Source organism: Vespa mandarinia, chromosome 24 (assembly GCF_050613455.1).
Source record: "Vespa mandarinia isolate Hongniang chromosome 24, ASM5061345v1, whole genome shotgun sequence".
Lineage (NCBI taxonomy): Eukaryota > Metazoa > Arthropoda > Insecta > Hymenoptera > Vespidae > Vespa > Vespa mandarinia.
The window spans coordinates 522,501-545,000 of record NC_140833.1 but is presented as its reverse complement, the minus strand read 5'-3'; the positions used below and the strand labels follow the sequence as shown (position 1 = coordinate 545,000).

The 22,500-nt window shown below is 35.7% G+C and overlaps 2 protein-coding genes across 4 annotated transcripts in view; one reads left to right on the top strand and one right to left on the bottom strand.

The window, feature by feature from the left end:
* LOC118442740 (uncharacterized) overlaps nt 1–22,500 on the top strand; it is a 275,147-nt gene that overhangs the window by 22,076 nt on the left and 230,571 nt on the right. The gene's annotated exons all lie outside the window — the stretch shown is intronic.
* The window catches only part of LOC146872249 (uncharacterized), an 82,974-nt gene that overhangs the window by 18,516 nt on the left and 41,958 nt on the right, over nt 1–22,500 (bottom strand). Inside the window, exon 3 of the mRNA XM_085663993.1 lies at nt 4,521–4,645. Within this exon, the coding sequence (XP_085520119.1) occupies nt 4,521–4,645 (125 nt within the window). The remainder of the gene's footprint in view (nt 1–4,520; nt 4,646–22,500) is intronic.

Here is a 22,500-nt window from a genome sequence, read left to right as displayed (position 1 = left end):
ATTGTGCGGAAGTTTGAACAAAAGGTTAAAAGTAACTTGGAGAATAAGTAAGACTTCATTTTTGCCGGGAAAGAAAGCGTTCGTGTATCAAGTTTCTACTCGCTTAAGCAGACAGTAGAAGCCGTTGTTGATGCTGATGCTGATACTGATACTGATACTGATACTGGTGTTGGTACTGGCTTAAATAATCTTCTCTATGAATAATAGTTGATGAATAATAGCTAATGGTATCTATTACGCTACCACATTAGATGGTGCGCGCGCGAACGCGTGTATTCGCGATTCAATTGCACGTATGCACGCACATATATATATATATATATATATATATATATATATATATATACTCGTAATTATTTATATATAATAAAGGTAACTCGATGGCGAATTAATATTACGAAACTTTTGTGCATTACACAATTGATTATCTCGGTAGCGAATAACATCGTTCAACTTTGTAATTAAAACGTTCACCATTGTATTTATTTTGTTTATTTATTTATTTTTTTTCCTTTGAAATATTTTTAATCACGCGCGAATTATCAAAGGAGCATCGAATTAAAATTACGTATGACGTTTCGTGTTAAGGAAAATGATATGATAGAATAAAGGAGATTTAATCGTAATTGTGCATATCTCAAAATAATTTCAAGTTGTGCAGTTGGAAATGTTGTTTCGCTACAACTGAAATACCTTTGAATAGCTTCTATCATTTATACAAAATGAATAATTTTGACTTCAAAAAATATTACTGTATATTACTTTGAAGTCTCGGAAATAATAATCAGTAGACTTGAAATATACCTTTCCAATTTTGTTATTATAAAAAAAGGAAAAGAAAAGAAAGGAAAAAAAATTTCACGTATCAAGTAAATTGTTTTAATCGAGTTCAAAGTTAAAGTCTGATTATTTTTACAATTCCGTAGGCACAATTAAGGTTATTGAAATCACATCGCAGATCATTACTTTGAAAATAAACGACGAACGCCTTGTCATATAATTTTTTCATTTTTATTAAATCTTAATAAAATTCGATATGTTCGATGTTTATCTAATTGACGATTGAAGAAATCGTAAAAGATTTCATGAGACTTAAGGACAATTATTAATTTTTTAGTTAGTTCGAACGAACAGTCAAATTATATTTCGAGGACAATATTATTAATACTTATAATTCTATAACGATTATTCGTTATGGAGAAATCGACATGATTTCAAAATTAATGAAATTTTGGATTGTTCTTTTGGATTAAAATTTTCAAATATAATTTTTCCTTTACTCGTTAAATATCTAAAGCAAGAATCGAAAGGATCGAATTGGGATTAAATGACGTATGAAAAAAAGAAAAAAAAAAAGGAAAGAAAAGAAAAGAAAAAGAAATGCAGAGAGGTGTTGGGTTGGGGTGAGGGGGATGTAGAAGGAATGGGAAGGAAAAAGAAAAATGAAGAAAAATAGAAAAAAGAAAAGAAAGAACAAGAATAGAAAATGATGGTTGTTCCCTTATTGTTCTTACACCTCTCCCTGATATTCCAGGGAAAGCCGGAGCTCGATATACACCTTGCATTAATTATCTCGTGCGGTAAACATCCCCGACGCCTATTTATCAAAACCGTTTGCTTTTCGTGCCCCTCTCTGCATCCCCTCTATATTGCTACGAATATTTATCATCTTAAACGGAAACGTTTAGCCGTAAAGAATAAAATGAAACGTCGTTCGCTAGCGAGAAACGAGGAGGCAACATTTTGGGTCCCGAACGAAAATGTGTTCCAGGGAGAGAAAGAGAAAGAGAGAGAGAGAGGGAGAGAGAGAGAGAGAGAGAGAAAAGAGGCGTACGTACAGGTCGCTTAGGGAGCTTTTACTCTGCGATTACGAGCTTTCTATGCGTGTGTATGTGTATATATATATATGTATGTATATATACACGCATTATTCGCGCCTTTCATATTTCCAATTATTTTCTTATTCAAGGAATTTTCAAGGGAAAATAATGAACGGGAAAAGGCAAGCCATAAAGGCACTATTGGCAATCGTGCACTATTGGCACCGTAGTATCGCAAAGGACTCGTTACTTTTCAAATCGATTTTAAAGAACCAATGAGACGGAAGAGAAAGGGAGAAAAAGAAAAAGAGAGAGAGAGAGAGAGAGAGAGAGGGAGAGATAAAAAAAGATCAATCGGCAAATCGGAATTTAAAGGGGAACGAAACGGGGTGAGTGTGCGGACTAAAATAATAAGCGAAATTTAATCGTAGAATCATTTGCCGTACGTGTTATATCTTTTGGAATCGTTTAACTCGAGAAAGGGTTAAGAGTTGGTGGGATAATACTAGTTTGAGGGTTGTCGTGGGTATCGAAAAGGTTGGAACGTGGTTGAGAGTCATGCTCACGCGTGCCTCTTTCTAAGGGAGTAACCTTCGACCTTAACGCTCGACTTACTTTCCTCGAAAATAAAGAGAAAGCATGGCTAACTCTCAACCCCTTTTTTTCCTATCCCTTTTTTATTCCTATTTACTTCCTCTTCCTTCTTCTCCACTGTGCTTTTTTAATTTCTCTTACATTTCTACCTACATTTTCTTCTACATTTTCTATCTCATTCGGTCTTCCTAACATTTTCATCCTTTATCTTCGTTTTTCCTCTTCGACTCCGACGGTACACTGTATTTCTCTCTTTCTCTTTTCTATACACACACCCACACACACACATACATACGCGCGCGCACATACGTAGCTCCTCACCGAAACAGCCTATGAATATTTCAACGCCCGAATCTCGACACTAACGGTAAATCGTCTGCATGGTAGACGTGCGTGCCACGAGATTCCGTTTGTGAAAGAAAGAGAAAGAGAGAGAGAGAGAGAGAGAGAGAGAGAGAGAGAAAGCGTGTCTATTATACACGCTTCTATAGCTCTGCTATATCTGCCTGCGCGGATCTAACTTCCCCAAATTTTCAGGGCCGAAAGTAGACGATAACGCGACTAAAATTTTGAAACAAATTAGAGAGAAAGAGAGAGAGAGAGAGAAAGAGAGAGAGTAAGATCATATTTTCTTTTTTTTTACTCTTTCATAAATGGAGCATTAGAGAGAGAGAGAGAGATAGAGAGAGAGGATTGAGTCGCCTTCGAGAGATAAGAGAAACGAACGATCTAAATGTTAAAGCATCGAGTTGAATTAGAAATCTCTCTTCTCTTAATCAAACAAAAAGTCGTGGATCGGGGGAAAGTCGATTGTTGAAATCAGCAAATTCGAAGAAGATCGGAATAACGTAAACTTATCTGAAAACCGTCTTGAAGTGAAATCTGCTGAACGTCGTTTTCGCGATTACATCTCTTCTTCGTGTTTTTCTTTCCTCTGATAGTCGCTCATGCACAGGAGCACACATACCCCCACACGCAGTAGTGGGATAGAAAACAGACCGTCCCTCTTGGAATGATTCTTGTTAAATATTTATGAAGCTCCTGGTGTATTTAATGATTCATGGAACTTGAACTCTTTCTCGTTCTCCGTTACTTCGATCGGGTGGGGAGGGAAGAGGGTAACTGCCTATCGAAAGATAGTATGCCGCAGCGGTGGTGGTGGTGGTAGTGGTAGTGGTGGTGGTGGTGGTGGTGGTGGTGGTGGTGGTGGTGGTGGTGGTGGTGGTGGTGGCGGCGGCTTTCAATCTCAATCGATATACGTTTTCGCGTACTTTGAAACTTTACTATACCTTCGGTAACTCTCTCTTTGTCTCTTTCATTCTCTCTCATACTTAAGAGTTAAGAAGTATCGCGGTTGATCTTACCATTCGATACATACGAAATGACGTCGTTTAGATAAGATCATTTCGGTAAAAAGGGACGAAAGTTTCGAATAATGTATGTATATCGATTGTACGATACGTTCTGTTCTTTTCGCATGGTCGTTTCATTTAGAATCAGTCGATTATTATATTTTTCGAGAAAGTAAAAATCTATCGTTTTGCGTTAAACGTTTTTGACATTACCAGATAAAATTTATTTACGAAAATATTGAAAATTATCAAATAAGTTTTATTTATATTGATAAAAATTTCTTTGAAAAATATTATTAGCTTTATTGATAATTATTCAGTTTATTCATAGACGGACAATAAAAGGAACGTTTTGCGAGAGAGAATGTTAATACATTGTGGACGGTAAAGTTTTATTGTTATCTTTACTCAATGGTCAAATATTTTTGATTGAACGAATAGAAAAAAAAAAAAGCTTTATTTTGTAGAAATTTTTGAAGGGATACTTTAAAATTAAATATCCTTGGTATATTGAAGTTATTTATTACAATATTCATACATGCTAATATATTTTTCAAGTATGATACTTTGTAAAAACATTGTTTAATATGAAGTGGAATTACAACAAAGCTGGCGAATGTAACGTGTTTTCATTCTCTTCACTTAGCGTTACTTTTATATACTTTGGAAACTTTAGGATATTTTTTTTTTCTTTTTTTTTTCTTTCTTTTTTTTTTTTTATTGAAAGATGGAATTTCCATCAAGGACATGTTACCTGACAATCTTCGCGGATGATCTTTCTGCAGAGCTTTCGGAGCTTCAAACACATTTGATGGACCAGGATTGCTGAATTTTGGATCCGCCGTTTTATCTGATTCAGATGAGATCCATTCTTTGTTGCTACAGCAAAAAGTAAATCCTTATATCTTATTTGGCTTTGCAAATTGTGCATTTTGATAAATGGGTCGAATGAATTAAATAGTTCAGAATTAATCAAATGAAGCATTAATTTGTTCATTTTATCGTTTTTCTAAAGATACTACATGTTTGGTAGACATTCTGTGAGCAAGATATAACAACTTTTATATATTTATTATACTTTACAATGAATAATTGATCTTTTTTATTTCTATTTTATTTCGCCAATATATCTTTTTTATTGCAAATATGAGAATTCTTATGATTGGCCAAAAAAAGCTTTAAAAAGGAAAATACGAAAGAATTCTTATGATCCTTTAGCAATGTGTTAAGATGCTTGATTATAAACAATTTTTCGTAGAAAGGTTCGCTCTTGCGAAATATATATGTATCTATGTATATACGTACGTATATATACTTACTTATCTACTCAATGCGAATTTATACGATCTCTCTTTCTCTCGCTTATTCAAAATACATACGCTTATTTTATATGGCCCGTATACAAGTACGTATGTGATGACAGACGTACACATATTTAGTCTATGCTAACTCAACGTTGAGCAAACTTGTTTAACGGTTCTGAATAGGAATTACATATGTCCTAACAGAGCGTAGTTAAGGAGCGCTCGCGGCGTAAAGCTACCCCAACAATGCGCTCTGAATAGGTAGGATTACAAACGCTCCGACACATAGTGAGAGAGAGATAGAGAAAGAGAGAGAGAGAGAGAGAGAGAGAGAGAGAGAAGAGGGTTGGGGAGATACACTTTGACAGAAAGTCTAACGGACCATCCCCATATCGGCACGTTAACGTCATTGACAGTTTGTTTTGAATACCATCACCCTTGTATTCTTGCCTTACTCGCGAGTTAGCCGTGACTAAACTCCTGCGGTGATTCTATTTCCTTCCTTTTACACCTTCCACTTTCTGCCACTGTCGGTTAATTAAAATTGTTCAACGTTGCGAAATCATCTCGGCGATTAATTAAAGGGATCCCCCTACGCTCTTGCTCTCTTTCGCTTATTCTCTTTCTTAGACGCCTCGAAAAATTCTCTTTCATGATTTGACTCCACTTCCCCTTACCGTCCTCTCTCTTTTCCTCTTACCATTTCCCGGAAGGCACGTTGTAAAATCATTTCTAACGCGTTTTGTAGCCTTTCATCCTTTTATTCTGGATAGAGATTTATACTCTCTCTCTCTCTCTTTCTTTCTCTCTCATTTTCTTTTTTTCTCTCTCTCTCTCTCTCTCTCTTTCTCTTTGTGTATATATCTATAGAAAGAGAGAGAAAGAAAGAGAGAGAGAGAGAGAAAGAAAGAGAGAGAGAGAGAGAGAGGTTGCGTCTGGTTTTAACTTTTCATAGGAAATTCTTTTTCTCACGCGATCGGTCACGCGATTAAAATGTTTTTAAAGTCCAAATTTTTTCGTCGATTCGACATTTAAGTTCATGTACGTACATGTAACATATATATATATATATATATATATATATATATAAATTATTTATTCGTTTTATTCAACATTAACGTTGAATCGAAAGAAAATTATTTTTAAATTGGGATAAATGATTCACGTAAATCAGCAAGTACTTAAAAAAAAAAAAAGAGAAGACGTGGATAGGGGAGGGGAGGGGGATACGAAAGGTGGGGTGACGGTGTAAGGGGTCAAGGAGCGATGACGTTTCAAATCTCTTCGTGGTTCATTGTCAACGAGCATGATCGATGAGCGGGACCCAGAAGTCTATTGATAAACCTCCAGGGCATGGGATAGAGGGTAGAAGGGACTCTCGATCTTTTCCTCATTTCTTTTTTTTCTTTTTCCTTTTTTTTCCTTTTTTTTTTTTTTTTTTTTTTCTCTTACACCCTAACCTATACTCCACTGACAAATGACTCGCGCGAACGAGCTTTAATCGAACTTGAATCTGAAACGCACACGATGCATCATCGTGTGCACACAACACAAGGCTCGTCGTTGCTTGCTGCACACGCCTTATATTCCTTGGGTATGTTTAAAGCTCGATTTATCATATTACCTTTCTCGATTCAACCCTCCTTCCCTTCTATCCTCTCTGACCACCTTCACCTCCTCTCCGCCCACCTCCTCATCCTCTCCTTCTCCCTTCACCTGTTCGTCGACTTATTCTATAGACGAAAGGACTCTTTGATAGCGTCGGAATAAAGTAGAATAAAGTTTACTATGGAAAGAAACGTCCGGTTAGAGGTATTGAGTACCTGGCGAGAAAGAGAGAGACAGATGCGTTTGTCGTAGGAAGAATGATAAATTAATGTTCCTTCGAAGCTCGATCGTTTCGTAAAAGCTTATCCTTTCGTCTAGGAAAATAACTGTTCCTCTCGTATTTGCGACGTCGTCATTGAAGAAATTCTTCAAAGAAAAAAAACATAAATAAATAAATAAAAAAGAGGAAGAAAAGGAACAGAAAAAGAAAAAAAAGAAAAAAATTACGTTTCACGTAGGAACTCGAGGATGGACGTGGGGGGGGGGAGGATGGAATAGGGATTGTGTAAGGATTGGAGACAAGACGAAAGGACATCGAGCAGAAAATTGATCTCACTGCGATTAAATTTATCGTATCTAACTAGCGACGATTTATGATCGTGGATTATTTCTGACTCTCTCTCTCTCTCTCTCTCTATCTATCTATCTCTATATCTTTCTTACATTCCTTTTCTCTCTTTACTCTCTTATGGAGTGCTTTACGATGTGGACTTGACGATCGCGCCCGTTATCCGACGGGCATTTTAATTCGCCATTAAATGAGCCCTCCTCTTGCATGTGGGTCTTATACCTTAACGACCCGATGCGAATCATTACCGCGTATTCTCCGATTTATCATTCATCATTCAGAATTCTCATTCGTTTTTTATTTTTACGAATTGTACTGTTCGATTGAAATTCTTTAAAAAAAAAAAAAAACAAAAAAAAAAGGAAGGAAGATTTCAAGCGGAACGTGTGGGGGGTTTGAGGGGAGGGGGGGCCAGGGAGAAAGGTGGGAAAGATAGAAAAAAAAAAAAAAAGAGGAAAAAAAAATCAACAACAAAATAAAAGAAAAGGAAAATAAACAGAAAACTTGCACGTTTCTCTTAAACTTTTAAAGCTAAGCAATCTTATAAACTCGCAAGAACAAAACTACGTAAGAGAGATCAACAGACTGCTAGTTGGATCGAGGAAGATCAAGAAAAAAGGAGATAGAAAAAAAGAAAGAGAGAGAGAGAGAGAGAGAGAGAGAGAGTGAGAAGGTGGAGGGGGGTGACGGCGGGGGAGAACAGGGACAAGAGAAAGAGAGAAAACAGGCGAGTCAGAGCGTTATCGAAAAGAGTTTTTCTAACGAGCAAAGCACACGGAAAATCAAGGGAGCTAAATAAAAGCCTCGAAGTCGTCCCGAAAGTTTCATCGTGTTTTACGTTGCCAAAGGAAACCTTTCTTTCTCTTTACTACTCCTTTTCTTTTATTCTCTTCTCTCTCTCTCTCTCTTTCTCTCTCTTCATCTTTTTTTTATTCTCTATTTCTTTTTTATTCTTTTTTATTTTTTTTCTTTTTTTTTTTTTCTTTTATTTTTTTCTTTTTTTAATGGCGGTGGGCTTCATTAACTCCTTCGGGGATTCCATACATTACGGACGCGCCTTATCCAGGTGAAACGTATGGACTGTTCGCGTGCGTGGGGAAAAGGCCCGGGTGGTGTGTCTGGAGGAGTAGCAGAGAGAGAGAGAGTGAGAGTGAGAGAGAGAAGGGTTGCCTGATTTGCCGGCATTGCCAGTAGCAACTATGATGGTGTTAGTCGACGGTGTTATGGTGATGGTGGATGTCTCGGTATCGGGGCGGATCTATAGATCGTGGCGGCTGTCCTCCATGAATCACACCCCTATCTGCTGGAATACGGCCTGTATTTACAACGGCACGCTAACCCTCCCACGCATTGAAACTGACACATATATATATATACACACACACACACACACATATATATATATATATATATATATATATATATATATATACACGTAAGAAACGACCGCAGGCCGAACGTAATACACACACACACACATACATACACATATACAGTATACATGTATAAATGTATAGATGTATATATACATACATACATATGTATGGATATATGTATGGGAAGTCACTAGCCGCGCCTATATCTTTCTAATCAACTGTTTGTCTAATGTCTATGTAAATACGGTATGTTAATTATCCCCTGGACGGTAACGTGTGCTTTGACTATTAATCTCGGAAACATGCTTCTTCGTAGCGTTCGGTGCACTTCCTCTTCGACTCTCAGTCTGTCTATCTATTCGTCCGTCTGTCTGTCCATCCGTCTAGTTACCTACCTGCTTGCCTGCTTGCTTGCTTGCCTACCTGCCTGCCTGCCTGCCTGTCTGTCTCTCTCTCTCTCTCTCTCTCTCTCTTCTCATCGTCTCTGTTGACGCGAACTACGAAGAGAATGAACGAGAAAGTCTGTCGGGTGTCGATCGATTTATATCTTTCGTTCGGATTTAATCGGACACGCTCGTCAAGAACGTTCTTTTAACCTAACATACCGGATCGATCGATCGGTACTCCGCGTGTCGTTGTACCGAGGAGTGTCGAAGTAGTGTGTATCGGTTAAACGATTGGTTGAGGAACAATTCGTGAGAGAGAGAGAGAGAGAGAGAGAGAGAGAGAGGAGTACTCTACGACAACAATACCACCCCTACCTAGCTCTCCACGGTTCTACGATACATTATATACATACATACGTGAGAGAAAACGTTTTGTTTCAAGCCCCAGTGAATTCAGCAAGTTTTATCAACACCGATCAGCCTTCTACCGAATCATATTTCAAAACTGTCGTTAAAGCAATACGAGAGGAAAATGGTTTCTCTCTTTCTCTCGGTCTGTCGTTTCGCTTACTGCTTTATGACGCGCTGTTCTATTTCGTTTCTTCGTTTCTTCTTTCTCTGTCAGACCTTCCCTTCTCCCCATCGTACAGCCCCCGTCTACGTTCTCTCTCTCTCTCTCTCTCTCTCTCTTTCTCTCTCTCTCTCTCTCTCTCTCTCTCTTTCTCGCTTTCTGTCTGTCTTATTTTTCTATTCGCTCACGCCTAACTCATTCGTTTTCTCACTCTATCGTTTTCAAGTGCGCGCACGCACGCCCCGACAACGGCAGTTGTTTTAATGAGCATCGTTCACGCCGCTTTTAAAAAGTTCATCGTATAGGATTCTGAAATATAACGAGAGCCAAACTTGTTCCTCCCTGTATCATTCTCGCTTATTGTTTTTCCACGAAAATTGCATAACGCGTAAACAACTACTGCTTTCAAGGACCATTCAGATGGATAATTTAATTTCTTTTTTTTTTTTCTTCCTTTTTTTCTCATTTTTTTTTCTCCATTTTTATTTTTACTTTTTTTGTTTGCATTTGTTTATATATATATATATATTTTTCTTTTTTTTCTTTTTCTTTTTTTTTTTTTTTTTTTTTTTCTTTTTTTTTCTTTTTTGAATATTCATGACATATATATGAAATAATGCAGTGGCAAAAAGGAGATAAAATAATCACGAGAACGAGTAATGTATGCAGCAACGCTTTTTCTAACCACTTCGTATTTAACATATGTGTATATATATATATATACATATATATACACGGTATATATACATATATATATATATATATACACGGAGTATTCAAAAAGTATGGGACAAAATTTATACTACGATTTATATTGAGGTTAAATGGATGAAAAAAATTCATATGAACTTATATGTCCGAAAATGCTTTATTAATAAGATATATGCTTTTAAATATATTTATGATTTATTTCCATTCGTTGAATTAGCGATTGCAAAAGTTTTTTCTTTATTTTTTCTATTTCTCTCCTTTGGACTTTTATTCATGGATTCACATTAAAAAGAATTGATTTATAAAGATACGATAGAATCAGAAGATGAATTTTTCGTTATGCTATTCAAAATGCATTTACTATTGTTCCCAATACACTGTTGATATATTTGAAGAAGTTCGATAAATCATTAATTCGACGAATGAAAGTTTACATTCTTTCGGAAAGAGAAATTTTCAAGAATGAGAAATTTTCGAATATTTCTTATAACTGTAATAATAAATCATAAATATCTTCAAAAGCATATATCTTTTTAATAAAACATTTTCGGACATAAGTTTATCATAAACTTTTTTCATCCATTTTTGATTTCAGTAATACGTAGCATAAGTTTGATCCCATAGTTTTTGGATATATCCTATATATCCAAAAACTATATATATATATAGTTTATATATAGTTTATATATATATAGTTTATTAGTCCTATATATATATATATATATAGACCAGAGAATCGTTTGTACTGATCATTATCGTCGGTTAACTTCTATCCTCCTTTTATTTATCGATCGTTGGTACAAACGACGAAATACGAGGACGTTTTTATGCTTCTCGGACATCGCTTAAATCTCACGAAAGATGTTTTGCGCGGACGAACGATCGTTTACTTTGCGGTCAAACGCTCGGCTGAATGTTAAACGTTAATGAATATACATACACGTGTGACTTGCATCCGGGCCAGTAGCGTTTGCTTCTCGCTGTATATGTAGATCGATCAATTTCGAGAAGAGGTAGAGAAAGAAAGAGAGAGAGAGAGAGAGAGAGAGAGAGAGAGAGAGAGAGAGAGAGAGAGCAAGCGATAGTAAAGCGAACTATCGCGTGAGACTCCAATTTCGAAGGTCGAAATCGAACGTTCCTACTTGGACGTCGTTCGGAGAAAGCTACTCTATCGGAAAAATGTTTTTCGATAGCGCGAAAATGTTTGCATAGAACGCATCGTCGAAGTTTCCACTTGCTTGCTGCTGTACTATTCGATGATGGTAAGTTGCATTAAGGTCGAAAGATTTTCGATATATGTCGAATAAAAAAGGAAAGAAGAAAAAAAAAAGAAAAAAGGAAAATAGTTACGAAACTTTTGCAACTTTCATTTATTGGATATAGTAGTGAATTGTTATTCTTTATTTTATTTATTTATTTATTTTCTTTTTCTTTTCATAAGTAAGAAAATAATTCTCTCTTTCAATGATATATTTATGTGTTCATTATAGCTTGATTAAGAAGTAAGAATTTTTCAAAGACAGTAGCCTCGAGATGTAAGCGAAATGATTCAAAAAGCCTGGCATCCGATCGGTTCTTTTGTTTTTGGAATATCCTTTTTGAACGCATCCTTTGCCTCATATTTTTCTTTTTCTCTTCTTTTTTTTTTCTCTCTCTTTCTCTCTCTCTCTCTCTCTCTCTCCTCCTCCTTTCTCAGGTACTGCCTTGCCTCTCCCCTTGGAGAAAAGCGTCCAAAAAGAGGATCTCCCCGATGTGGCTTCAGGTCTTTGGTCAAGGGAAAAAAAGGGGCTCGAGAGTAAAGGGGAACCGCAAAATACGAGAGTGCAGCAAACCCAAGAGCGGTTTACGGTACCACAGGGAAAGATAAGACGTGCCGTCCTCCCGTGCCTTCCCTCGACCCCGACTTTCTTCTTCTAATCTTTCTAATTAATTTTTACGCCGACCCGTTGATTCCTCGAATTTAAGGTATTTCCCGTTTTGTACCATCGAATTTTCTACCATGGTTCAAAACTAAAGACGATCCTTTGAAAGACACGGCCCTTTTTCGAGGTCGTTGAGAACAGAGCTTTGCGTTTTAACTTAAAAGATAGGAAACGAAAGATAACGCACGATTATATCTTGTTGGAGGTACTTGCAAAAAGGTTTGAAATCAGGAAGGTGTATTCAATTATTATGGTGGTAGGAGGGAGGAAGAAAGAGAAATAGAAGACTCGGTTTTCTCTCTCTTTCTCTCTCTTACTCTCTGTTCGTTGCACCGGACGACGAGGGGGTAGATTCTAGACTTTGAAGTTTCGCGAAATTCCTTCGTTTGTGCGAAAACCCAGCGAAGAAGTTGCCTTATACAAAGCTGAAAATACAATTTTCTTGCTCCTTACGTAGGTACGAATTGCAGTGCCGTCTGTTTGAAGATAATTAAAGTTTTCATTATCCGGTAAATGCGGATGTACCCTCCGGGCTCAACAAGTTCCCTTTCAGCCGGTCTCTACGACGATGCCGAGCAGCGCCATGCGAAACTAATGATTAGCAAGGCAGTACTTTAATTTTAATAAACTGCCACTTTCTTTCGCTATTTTCTTCGAATAACGCTGAACCCTCTTCCTCCTCCTCCTCTTCCTCCTCCTCCTCCTTCTCTTCTTCTTCTTCTTCTTCTTCTTCTTCTTCTTCTTCTTTCTCTCTTTTTTTTTTCCCCTATAACTTTTTCCTTCTTTTCTTCTTCATTAACTAGAAACGATAATCCAAAGATAAAGTCGAGCGTAATTGTCGGGTTTAACGAAGAAAGAAAGTTAGAGAGAGAGAGAGAGAGAGAGAGAGAGAGAGAGAGAGAGCGCGAGTTCGTACGAAAAGTAAGGAAATAATTGATCATCGAAAATTTTCTATCGGCAGTGTCATTTAAGGGTGTCGACGAAACGATTCGGCGTTAAGTCGTAGAGAAAATGGGAAGAAAACTGGATGCTGGATGCCAGTCGAAAGATTTCGAGTTTTCCGAGCACGTACGCGTTAGATTTCACAATTTACCTTATCACGAGGGGATCCCTTACGCCTCATGAACAAACATAAACTCCGCGCTCGATCTCGTGACAGAGTATCGGATTTGTGTCTGTCAAACGGCTATCGCACATTATATACGTAGAACGTGTATCACCGTGTGTTCCTACAACGCTCACCCATCCCCTATCCCCGACCCACCTCTTCACCTCACCCGACGATCTTATCGCGTCGTAACGTTTATGGCGTACCTTAAGCTCCTTTGAAAACCTTATCTGAGAACGCGCTTTTCAGTGTTACTCGCGAGAGGCGGGCATAAATTTCTCGCGGAAAAACAATGGTAATGGTGGTGCTGGTAGTGGTGGTGGTGGTGGTGGTGGTAGTGGTGGTACGCGAACGAATTTTCTACAACAATAGAACGAATTCGTTATGGCGTTGTGGAAGGAAAAAGAAAGAGAAAGAAAGAGAGAGAGCGAGAGAGAGAGAGAGAGAGAGAGAGAGAGAGTCGCTATTCGCTTTTTCTTTTTCCCTTTTTCTTTCCGTACTATATTTTTTGTTTGTGTCCTTTTCTTTTTTTCTCCATGCTATATTTTTTGTTTGTGTTCTTTTCTTTTCCTTTTTTTGTTTTTTTTTTTTTTTGTTTTGGTTTTAATTTTTAACACGCGAATGTTGAAATATTTTTTTTTTCCTTTTTTCTTTTGTTTCGTCTTCTTTTTTCTGCTTTTTTTCCTCTTTTTTTCTTTTCTTTTCTTTTCTTTTCATCGTCGTGGCAATTCTTTCATTTTTCCATAGTTGGCTATGCTACAGTGTGTGATAGAAAGAGAGAGAGAGAGAGAGAGAGAGAGAGAGAGAGAGAGAGAGAGAGAGAGAGAGAGAGAGAAAGAGAGAGAGAGAGAGAAAGAGAGAAAGAGAAATAATAGAAAGAAACTTTTATTGTAAATATTTCATTCACACGAGAATTAATTATTAGGAATCCTTAATTCGAACCATTTTTACAAGATATATGAATTTGATATTTTTGAGGTTAAATGAGCAAAGGCACTTGTCTTGTTTAAAATTCTTTTGAATAGAATTTTTCAATTATCTTCTCTATCTCTCTCTCTCTCTCTCTCTCTCTCTCTTTCTCTTGCTCTCTTTTGATATTATCTTCGTATCGAATACGAAGAGAAAGATTTGGATTAGATTAAACGATCCACGTGTTTAAGGATGAATGAAAATGGAGGAGACGTTCGTTTATTGGGTTGCGTGTTAATCCGCACGATGGAGCTTTTTCTTGAAAAAAAAAGAGAAAGAAAAAAAGAAAAGAAAAAAGAAGCAAAGGAAAGAGAAGGAAGAGGAAAGGAAAAATTCAATTGACTTAAAACCCATTGGGACAAACGGGAGAAAACGAGAGAGAGAGAGTGAGAGAGAGAGAGAGAGAGAAAGAGAGAGAGAAAGAGAGAAAGAGAGAGAGAGAAAGCGAGCTTGTCGTAAGAAAATAACGTTTAAGCGATGCAAAGCTTTTTCGATGTAATAGAAAGGGGATGTACAAGGCAACGCTCGATGTATCTCCTTGCTTTTTTTTTCTTTTTTTTTTTTATATTTCTTATCTTTTCTTTCGTTCCTATTAGATACTTTTTTACTTCCCCCCCTCCCCTCTCAAAAGACGATAGACGTGGACAAAATTTCCAAGGAAGAATCACGAGTGGAAAAAGGGGGAAAGAAGGCATCGGGTATATCCTGTCTATTATCGATTGATCGTGTGAGTCTGTGTTGATGGAGTTTGTTCGTCTGTGGGTCAATGATCTTTGAAACCGCTAGAAAGAAAGAAAATAAAAGGTCTCTCTTTCTCTCTCTTTCTCTCTTTCCCTCTCTCTCTCTCTCTCTCTCTCTCTTTCCCTCTCTCTCTCTCTCTCTCTCTCTTTCTCTCTTTCTCTCTGTCTCTGTCTGTCCGTTTGTTAGCCGAATCTTTTCAAGACGATTTACGATAAATCACTGTGCACAGTCTCCCTTCTACGGCTTGTTAACACTTTGCAAAGAAATGCTTCAAAGTTGGTTGGTACTCTTGTTAGAGATTCGAAAAAATTACGTTTTTTCTTTCTTTCTTTCCTTCTTTCTTTCTTTCTTTCTTTCTTTCTTCCTTTTTTTTTGTTTTTCCTTTTAATTCCTCTTCCACCGGTTGAAATCTCGAGAGTCCTTGCTCGAAGAAAATAAAACCACGTTCGGCTGATTCGTCAGTGAAGGTGCGTAATTAATGAAGTAATTAATAATAGGTGTTGCAGGAGCAACATCGTTCGCCAAGCCTGTTAACACTTAGACGATAAATGATCGGCAATGTTCGTGTAATTAGTATGCCGTCTTCTACGGCGTTGAGAGAGGTTAGAAAATTAAAAGTTCATTATGCTGTCCGACAGCGTACCAGAGAACGAGTACGTATGTATTCCCGTTCTGGCTAATTCTAATAAAGGAAAGTTTTTTTTAAAGGAAAAACAAAAAAGAAAAAACAAAAAAGGAAAAAAAGAAAAAAAAGAAAAAAGAAAGAAAATGAAAGACGAGATCTCACTCGTTATAACGACGACGTTTGCAAATCTTCGTTCTCGAGACTGATCGATCCTAATTAATGCTAATATCAATCTCTTTGCGACTATTAACCGTCCGGCTTTTTTAGAACAAAATTTAAGTATGCAGCCGACAAAATTATGTGTATTTTAGTAGCTGTACATTTTATAAAAAGATCTCCTGTATTTCTCGTAAAAGATCATTATTTTTGAGGAAGAAAATTTTCAGAAAATCTGAAGAAATCTGGAAACTTAACGAATATATCGTATTTATGAGGGAAAAAAAAAAAGAAAAAAGAATTTATTTCAATACGTTAATTATTATACGACATATAAAATTATTCTTAAGATAATTTGTTGTTTGAAAATTTAAATAAAATCGAATGAATCATATTTTTATATAATATGTTTCTTAATATGATAAGATTCAAAACAAGCTCCTTTTGGTTGAGAGGTACACGACATGAAATACACATAAACACTGTAAACATTTCTCTTGTGTGCTGCACAAACATACACACATAGACACATACGCATACAGACGGCATTACATTTGAGACTAATTTTTTTTTCTATTTATTTTACAATTTTAATAATTCTATGCTATTTTATATTTAATGAAAGTCCCTTAAAGAGGATCTTGCTATATATTGTTTTATAATTGTGCTATATATATTATATAATGCTATATATGAGCCGTTTATTTTGAAAGTGGCTTAACTCCATTTCTTAATTTTTTCCGGTTGTTATAATTACATGTACAACTTTATCTTATTTATCTTAATATAGTAAAGCATTTCAGATTGCTTATATTCCGAGCAAATACGATAATTCTTGACACATAAGTTTTCAGAGTTAGTTCAATAATTTAATCGTTTATTTTGAAAGTGGCCTAACTCCATTTATATTTAAATCAATGAATGAAAATGAAAATTTTAAAGTCCTGAATTTATTACCACGTCGGGGTAGACCAAGAAAGTTTGAAAATATTGTATTGACATTACTGTATAAAAATATCAGATAAATTACAACAGCAAAATTCAAGGACATAATTGACCTATTACGATATATACCATCGGAACATCATGATTTCTTCAAATCCCTTTCACACACACAAAATCTAGATGAGTAGTAAATTGTTTTGTAATAAATTTATTTTAGTAATTTTGTATGTTATGTAGTTTTAAAAAATGTTTTGAATCGCATAAATTATGTTTTCGAAGTGTTTTAAAGATATGTCAAATAAATTGAGTATTGTTTTCTTTTCAATTTGAAGCATCTTAAATTATGTTGAATGGACTTGGGCACCTTTAAATTTTATAATGAATCTGATTGTTAATTTTGAAAGTGGCCTAACTCCATTCTTGATAAGAAAACGCATATTATTCACTTAATAGTTGTCACTATTTTAATAGGAATTATAAATTTAACACTCTTAGATACACTTAAGTAGTATGACTCATTAGTATCCTATACGTATATTTTTAAATTTATTGAAACGCAAATCCATAAATATCTCAATTTGAAGATAAATGGACTTAGGCCACTTTCAAAATAAACGGCTCATATCATATTATTATATAGTGTATTATATTGTTTTTATTTAAATGAACGTTCAAAAATGCACATTAACGTGATCGCCGTTCTTTTACCGATAGATAGAAAAAATAAAACATTAATATGTTCCCGTTAAGTGTTAATATATTCGTTATTAGTAAAATAATAAAAATCTAATAAATATAAATCGACGAAATAATAAATCTATGATAGGACGACGATAACGAAATGTAAAAGTTACATTTATTACGGTTAAAAAACGAATCATGTAAAAAGAAAAGTAAACGGAATCTGTAAGAGATTCTTCTCTCATCATTTTCGTTCCGTACCACCATGAGAAAACCATGAATATTCCGAAAGTAGCCTGTCTATAATTTAACGCGATTTAACAGCTTCGATATCTCCAAGCATTCGCGGCTATATACGGTTACATCTACTCGACGAAGATGAAAAAGACGAATAAAAAGGAAAAAGAAGAAGAAGAAAAAGAAAAAGAAAAAGAAGAAGAAGAAGAAGACGAGAAAGTAGATGAAGGAGAGGAAGACGATGATACCACTTTTTCTTCGTTTCCCTTTCCACTGAATATGCAAGGAGAGTACCACTTGAAATTTCCATTTTCGTTCGAGTTCGTTGCAAGTGCAACATCGAATATAAAGTTTTACAGACTGTTCCGATGGACCGAAGAACTCGCGAATCTAAAACGCGAGTTAAAAGAAGCGTGCACGAATAATAATCGTCTTCGAAAGGAATAACGTTGACGATTTTGGGACGGTATTATTTCGCGCTTGCGTACGTACCTACGTACGTATTTACGTTCGAACATTTTTATTTTCTCAATTCTTTTGTACAACGTAATTCGACGTAAATATTATTCGTGAGAAAAGGATGGATCTTTCCCCCCTCCCCCCTCTCTCCCCCCCTCTCTCTTTCTCTCTCTCCCTATCTCCTTTTTATCAATTCCTTTATTTCTTCCTTTCTTCCTTCCTTTTAGTCTTTCGGGAGAATATAGAAAAAGAGATTTTTATCTTTTATATACGTATAAACCGTTTGAAAAATTTCAAAAAAAGGAATAGTATGAAAATGTCAAAGAGAAACGTCCCAAAAAAAAAAGAAAAAAAAAAAAAAGGAAAAAAACGAAAAACAAAAAAAAAAGAAGAAGAAGAAGAAGAAGAAAAGAAAAAAGGAAGAAATTTGCGAACGAGCTTTAGAATGAAAAATTTCTACGAGGAATGTTCCTAACAATCGATATACATACATACATACATACATACATACATACATACATACATACATACATACATAGATACATGCATACATACATAGATACATGTATACAGAAATATATATATATATATATATATATATATATATATATATATATATATACGTGCGTTCGCATCAAATCTTTTCTTGATTCGTATTTTAGATTTTCTCAAATATTGACACGCGTTTAAAGCACATCCTGTATCTATCTATCTACTCAATGTCTGGCCCTATTCATCGGATAAAAGGGGAAGAGATACGGTACCGTAGATCGGATATCATCGGGCTTGGTCTCGTCGTTTTACTTTCTATAAGTTGGCTCGAGGTAAGGCATAGATATCGCGAGCTCAAACATAGTAAAGGTTTTAAGTCGCGAGAAAGAGCACGATATCTTCCCTACGCCAATGGATTTGATACTCATTGCCCTCGCGCTCTGCCCGTACCTCTTCCAACAAGGAGCTATGCAAATTTACTCGCTAGGAGGAGGGAACTACACTCCTTCGTATTCCATACTGCTAAGTTTAGGATAATGTTCGTTCGTGTAATAAAGACTTTCAGTCGTAATTGCCAATTACGAACAAGATCCGTGTGTTCTTGATTCGTTGAGAGCGTTCTTCTAATTATGCGACGTTCATCTCTCTCTCTCTCTCTCTCTCTCTCTCTCTCTCTGGTTTTTATCGAATTATCATATATGTTTCATCAAAATTCTATGAACCCTGTACGATAAGTAATGTTTTTAACTAATTCAAAGATCTGAATTATCGATCAAAGTTCCACTCCCACACACCTCCCGCCCTTACCGTCCTTCCCTTTTTCCATTCTATACGATAAACGTATCTCGGAAAAATGGACTCCTCCCTTTCCCTTTCCCTTTCCCCGTTTTCCTAGTTTTGCGATAGTTCGCGGTCTAAATATATATTGGAAATTCTAAGAGTGTAACAGTTTACTATCTAACCGATCGCAAGTTTCAACAAGTCCACCTGGAAGTTCCACTCTTATGTAGCTATGTTTAAAAAGAACTGGTAGTATCGATCAGAAACTCGGCAAACAAAAGAAAACAAAAGGGAAACATCGCTCGACGTTGAATCTTGGCACTTGATCTAGAGGCTCGTATGCTCGGCTCTTTGCTTTTCCTATCTTTGCTTTTCCCGTAGTCGTTTTTTATTTTTTTTTTTATTTTTTTTTTTTATTTTTTTTTTTATTTCTTTTTATTTTTTACTAAAATTTTCTACGTCGACTAAAGCAACGCGACGATAATTTCCACAAGAAATAATTATTTTCTTTTTTCTTCTTCTTCTTTTTTTTTTTTGATCGCTTATTACTACTACTACTACTACTACTACTACTACTACTACTACTACTACTATTATTATTATTATTATTACTCCTATTAGTTGTTTGTGTTATAAAGTTTGTTGAAGTTTAATATCAGGAACGAATAGAAATATTTTTAATACGATAATATTTCAGACAAAAAAAGGATTTGTTAAAATATAAATAGGTATAGGATGTTTAAATAGATAATCTTTCAATAAAGCAAATAATATTTCGATGCTCGAATGATTTTATTTTTCGATATTTACTCGAACGCTAGAATGGTTGGCAAGGGAATTTTAAGAGTATCATATTTATATATCATATACATATATATATATATATATATATATATATATATATAAAATATCGTATATATCGTTTCATAGTTTCTATGTAATCGTAATATGATTCTGTTTATATTTCGATACAATTCGTTATTCGAATCACAAACATGTGGTTCATTAGCAAACAAACAATAATAGACCACATATTAATTGTAATAACATTACTGCGATACCACATGAAACGATTACTTGGGTAATTAATGAAAATGTACCTATTATCATGATGTTTTACAAAAAAGGTACACGCGAATTGAAAAACGTTCGAAATTTCTGATAATTCCCTCTCTCTCTTCTCTCTCTCTCTCTCTCCTCTCTCTCTCTCTCTCTCTCTCTTTCTCTCTCTCTCTCTCTACGTTTTAGAATAACGAGTGTGCTCTCGCGTACCTTAGTATTCTTTTGCTTTCCGTGAAACGATGCAAACCATAAAACTAGCTAGTTACTTCTATACATACGATCTACATAGAGAGAGAGAGAGAGAAAGAGAGAGAGAGAGAGAGAGAGAGAGAGAGAGAGAGAAAGAGAGAGCTTCCAAGAGTCGGAGTTATGCAAACGATGGTCGTGGGCACGGTTCACTTTCCCCCGTGGAAATCGTTAAAGCCTTATAAGACATCATTTGCTTGCTCGTGGCGGTCTCGGCGTATCGCGTTACTGCGAAAGAAATAAAAGTAACGAGTCTCGATGGCGGTCGAAGCACGGATGGCGTGCTTCCAGAAAAGGGGGATGAAACGAGTCTAAGAAGAAGGTTGTTGATAGTGTTGGTATTGTTGGTGCCATTGGTGCTGGTGGTTATGTTAGTGATGGTGGTGGTGATTGCGATGATGATTGTGGTAGTAGTGTAGTATAGTATAGTGTAGTAGCAACGGGGGTAAAGGAAAAGAAAGAGCCTCAATGTCGGTGGGACGAGCTAGTGGATTTTAATTAGATTTTTAATGTCTATGCAAATCGCATTCGTAATTTCAAAGCGTCCCCGACACTCGTTCTCTCGGTATAGGACTGAAAGATTTACCACGCAATAAAACGTTCTAAGTTCCTCTCATCCAACGCGTATGCCATTTTTCGGGATATCCAGTACTAGAATTCGTATATATGTATGTATGTATAAGGAAGAAAAATCCTATCTTGGAAATAAATTTGATAAGGATTTGTAAAATATTATTAATGGATGGTTAGATCTATGATCACGGAACAAATGTTTTATCGTTTAGATATATAAATTCTTTGTTAATTACTTTCGTGAATTGAGTTAAATAAGAAAATACATAAATCCTCTACGAGTATGTTTGTATATATATATATATATATATATATATATATATATATATGTATATACGCGTTTACAGTAGGTACATAGATATTATTCAACGTAAATTTGTTTTTGGGTTGGACTCTCGATTAGAGATACTACCGATTTCGTTTCTGCCTTACTAAGTCCCTAATGTTATAATACGCGTATATATATATATACATATATATTGCACATAGCGTATTGTACATATATGTATGTATATACCTATATGCATATATTGTCGTCGTTATGTCGTTAACCACCGTGACGGTTGGAAAGCAGGCGAACGAACGTATGCAATAATACGACGTAGTCTCGCTTTGGTAGTCATTTAAACGAGATGACACGGAAGCTATGCAATCGTGGACTAGGAGTGAGTACATGCTTTATTCATAAATCAATTTTTCTCACCCAACCTGTTCCGACTATCCCATCTCTCAAAGTTCCTTTCTCTTTCTCTCTCTCTCTCTCTCTCTCTCTCTCTCTCTCTCTCTTTCTCTCCCTTTTTTCTTTTTTTTTTTTCTTTTCCTTTCTTTCCTTCTTTCAATCTTTTTCTCCCTCTCTCATATGCGTTTACTTTATGGAAAAGTCGTAATGGTTTTTTTTATATATGTCACGCACGTGTCGCGTTCGATTCGAAGAATATCTATAGTCGTGTAAACACGCTATACCAACGGCTATGTATCGTTATTAGCGGTTTTCGCGGTTAGTAATCTACAGCTATACGTTAATTTCGTTTCGTTGCGATTATTAACGGTGATCCTTTAATTCGAACAAAAAAGACCAAAGAATTTGCGGAAGATCTACGATCGAAACAAAACATACTAGAATCGTTATTTTCGCGTACATAGATATATCTTTATATTTATATCTATATCTATATCTATATACATATATATATATATATATATGTATACTTGGA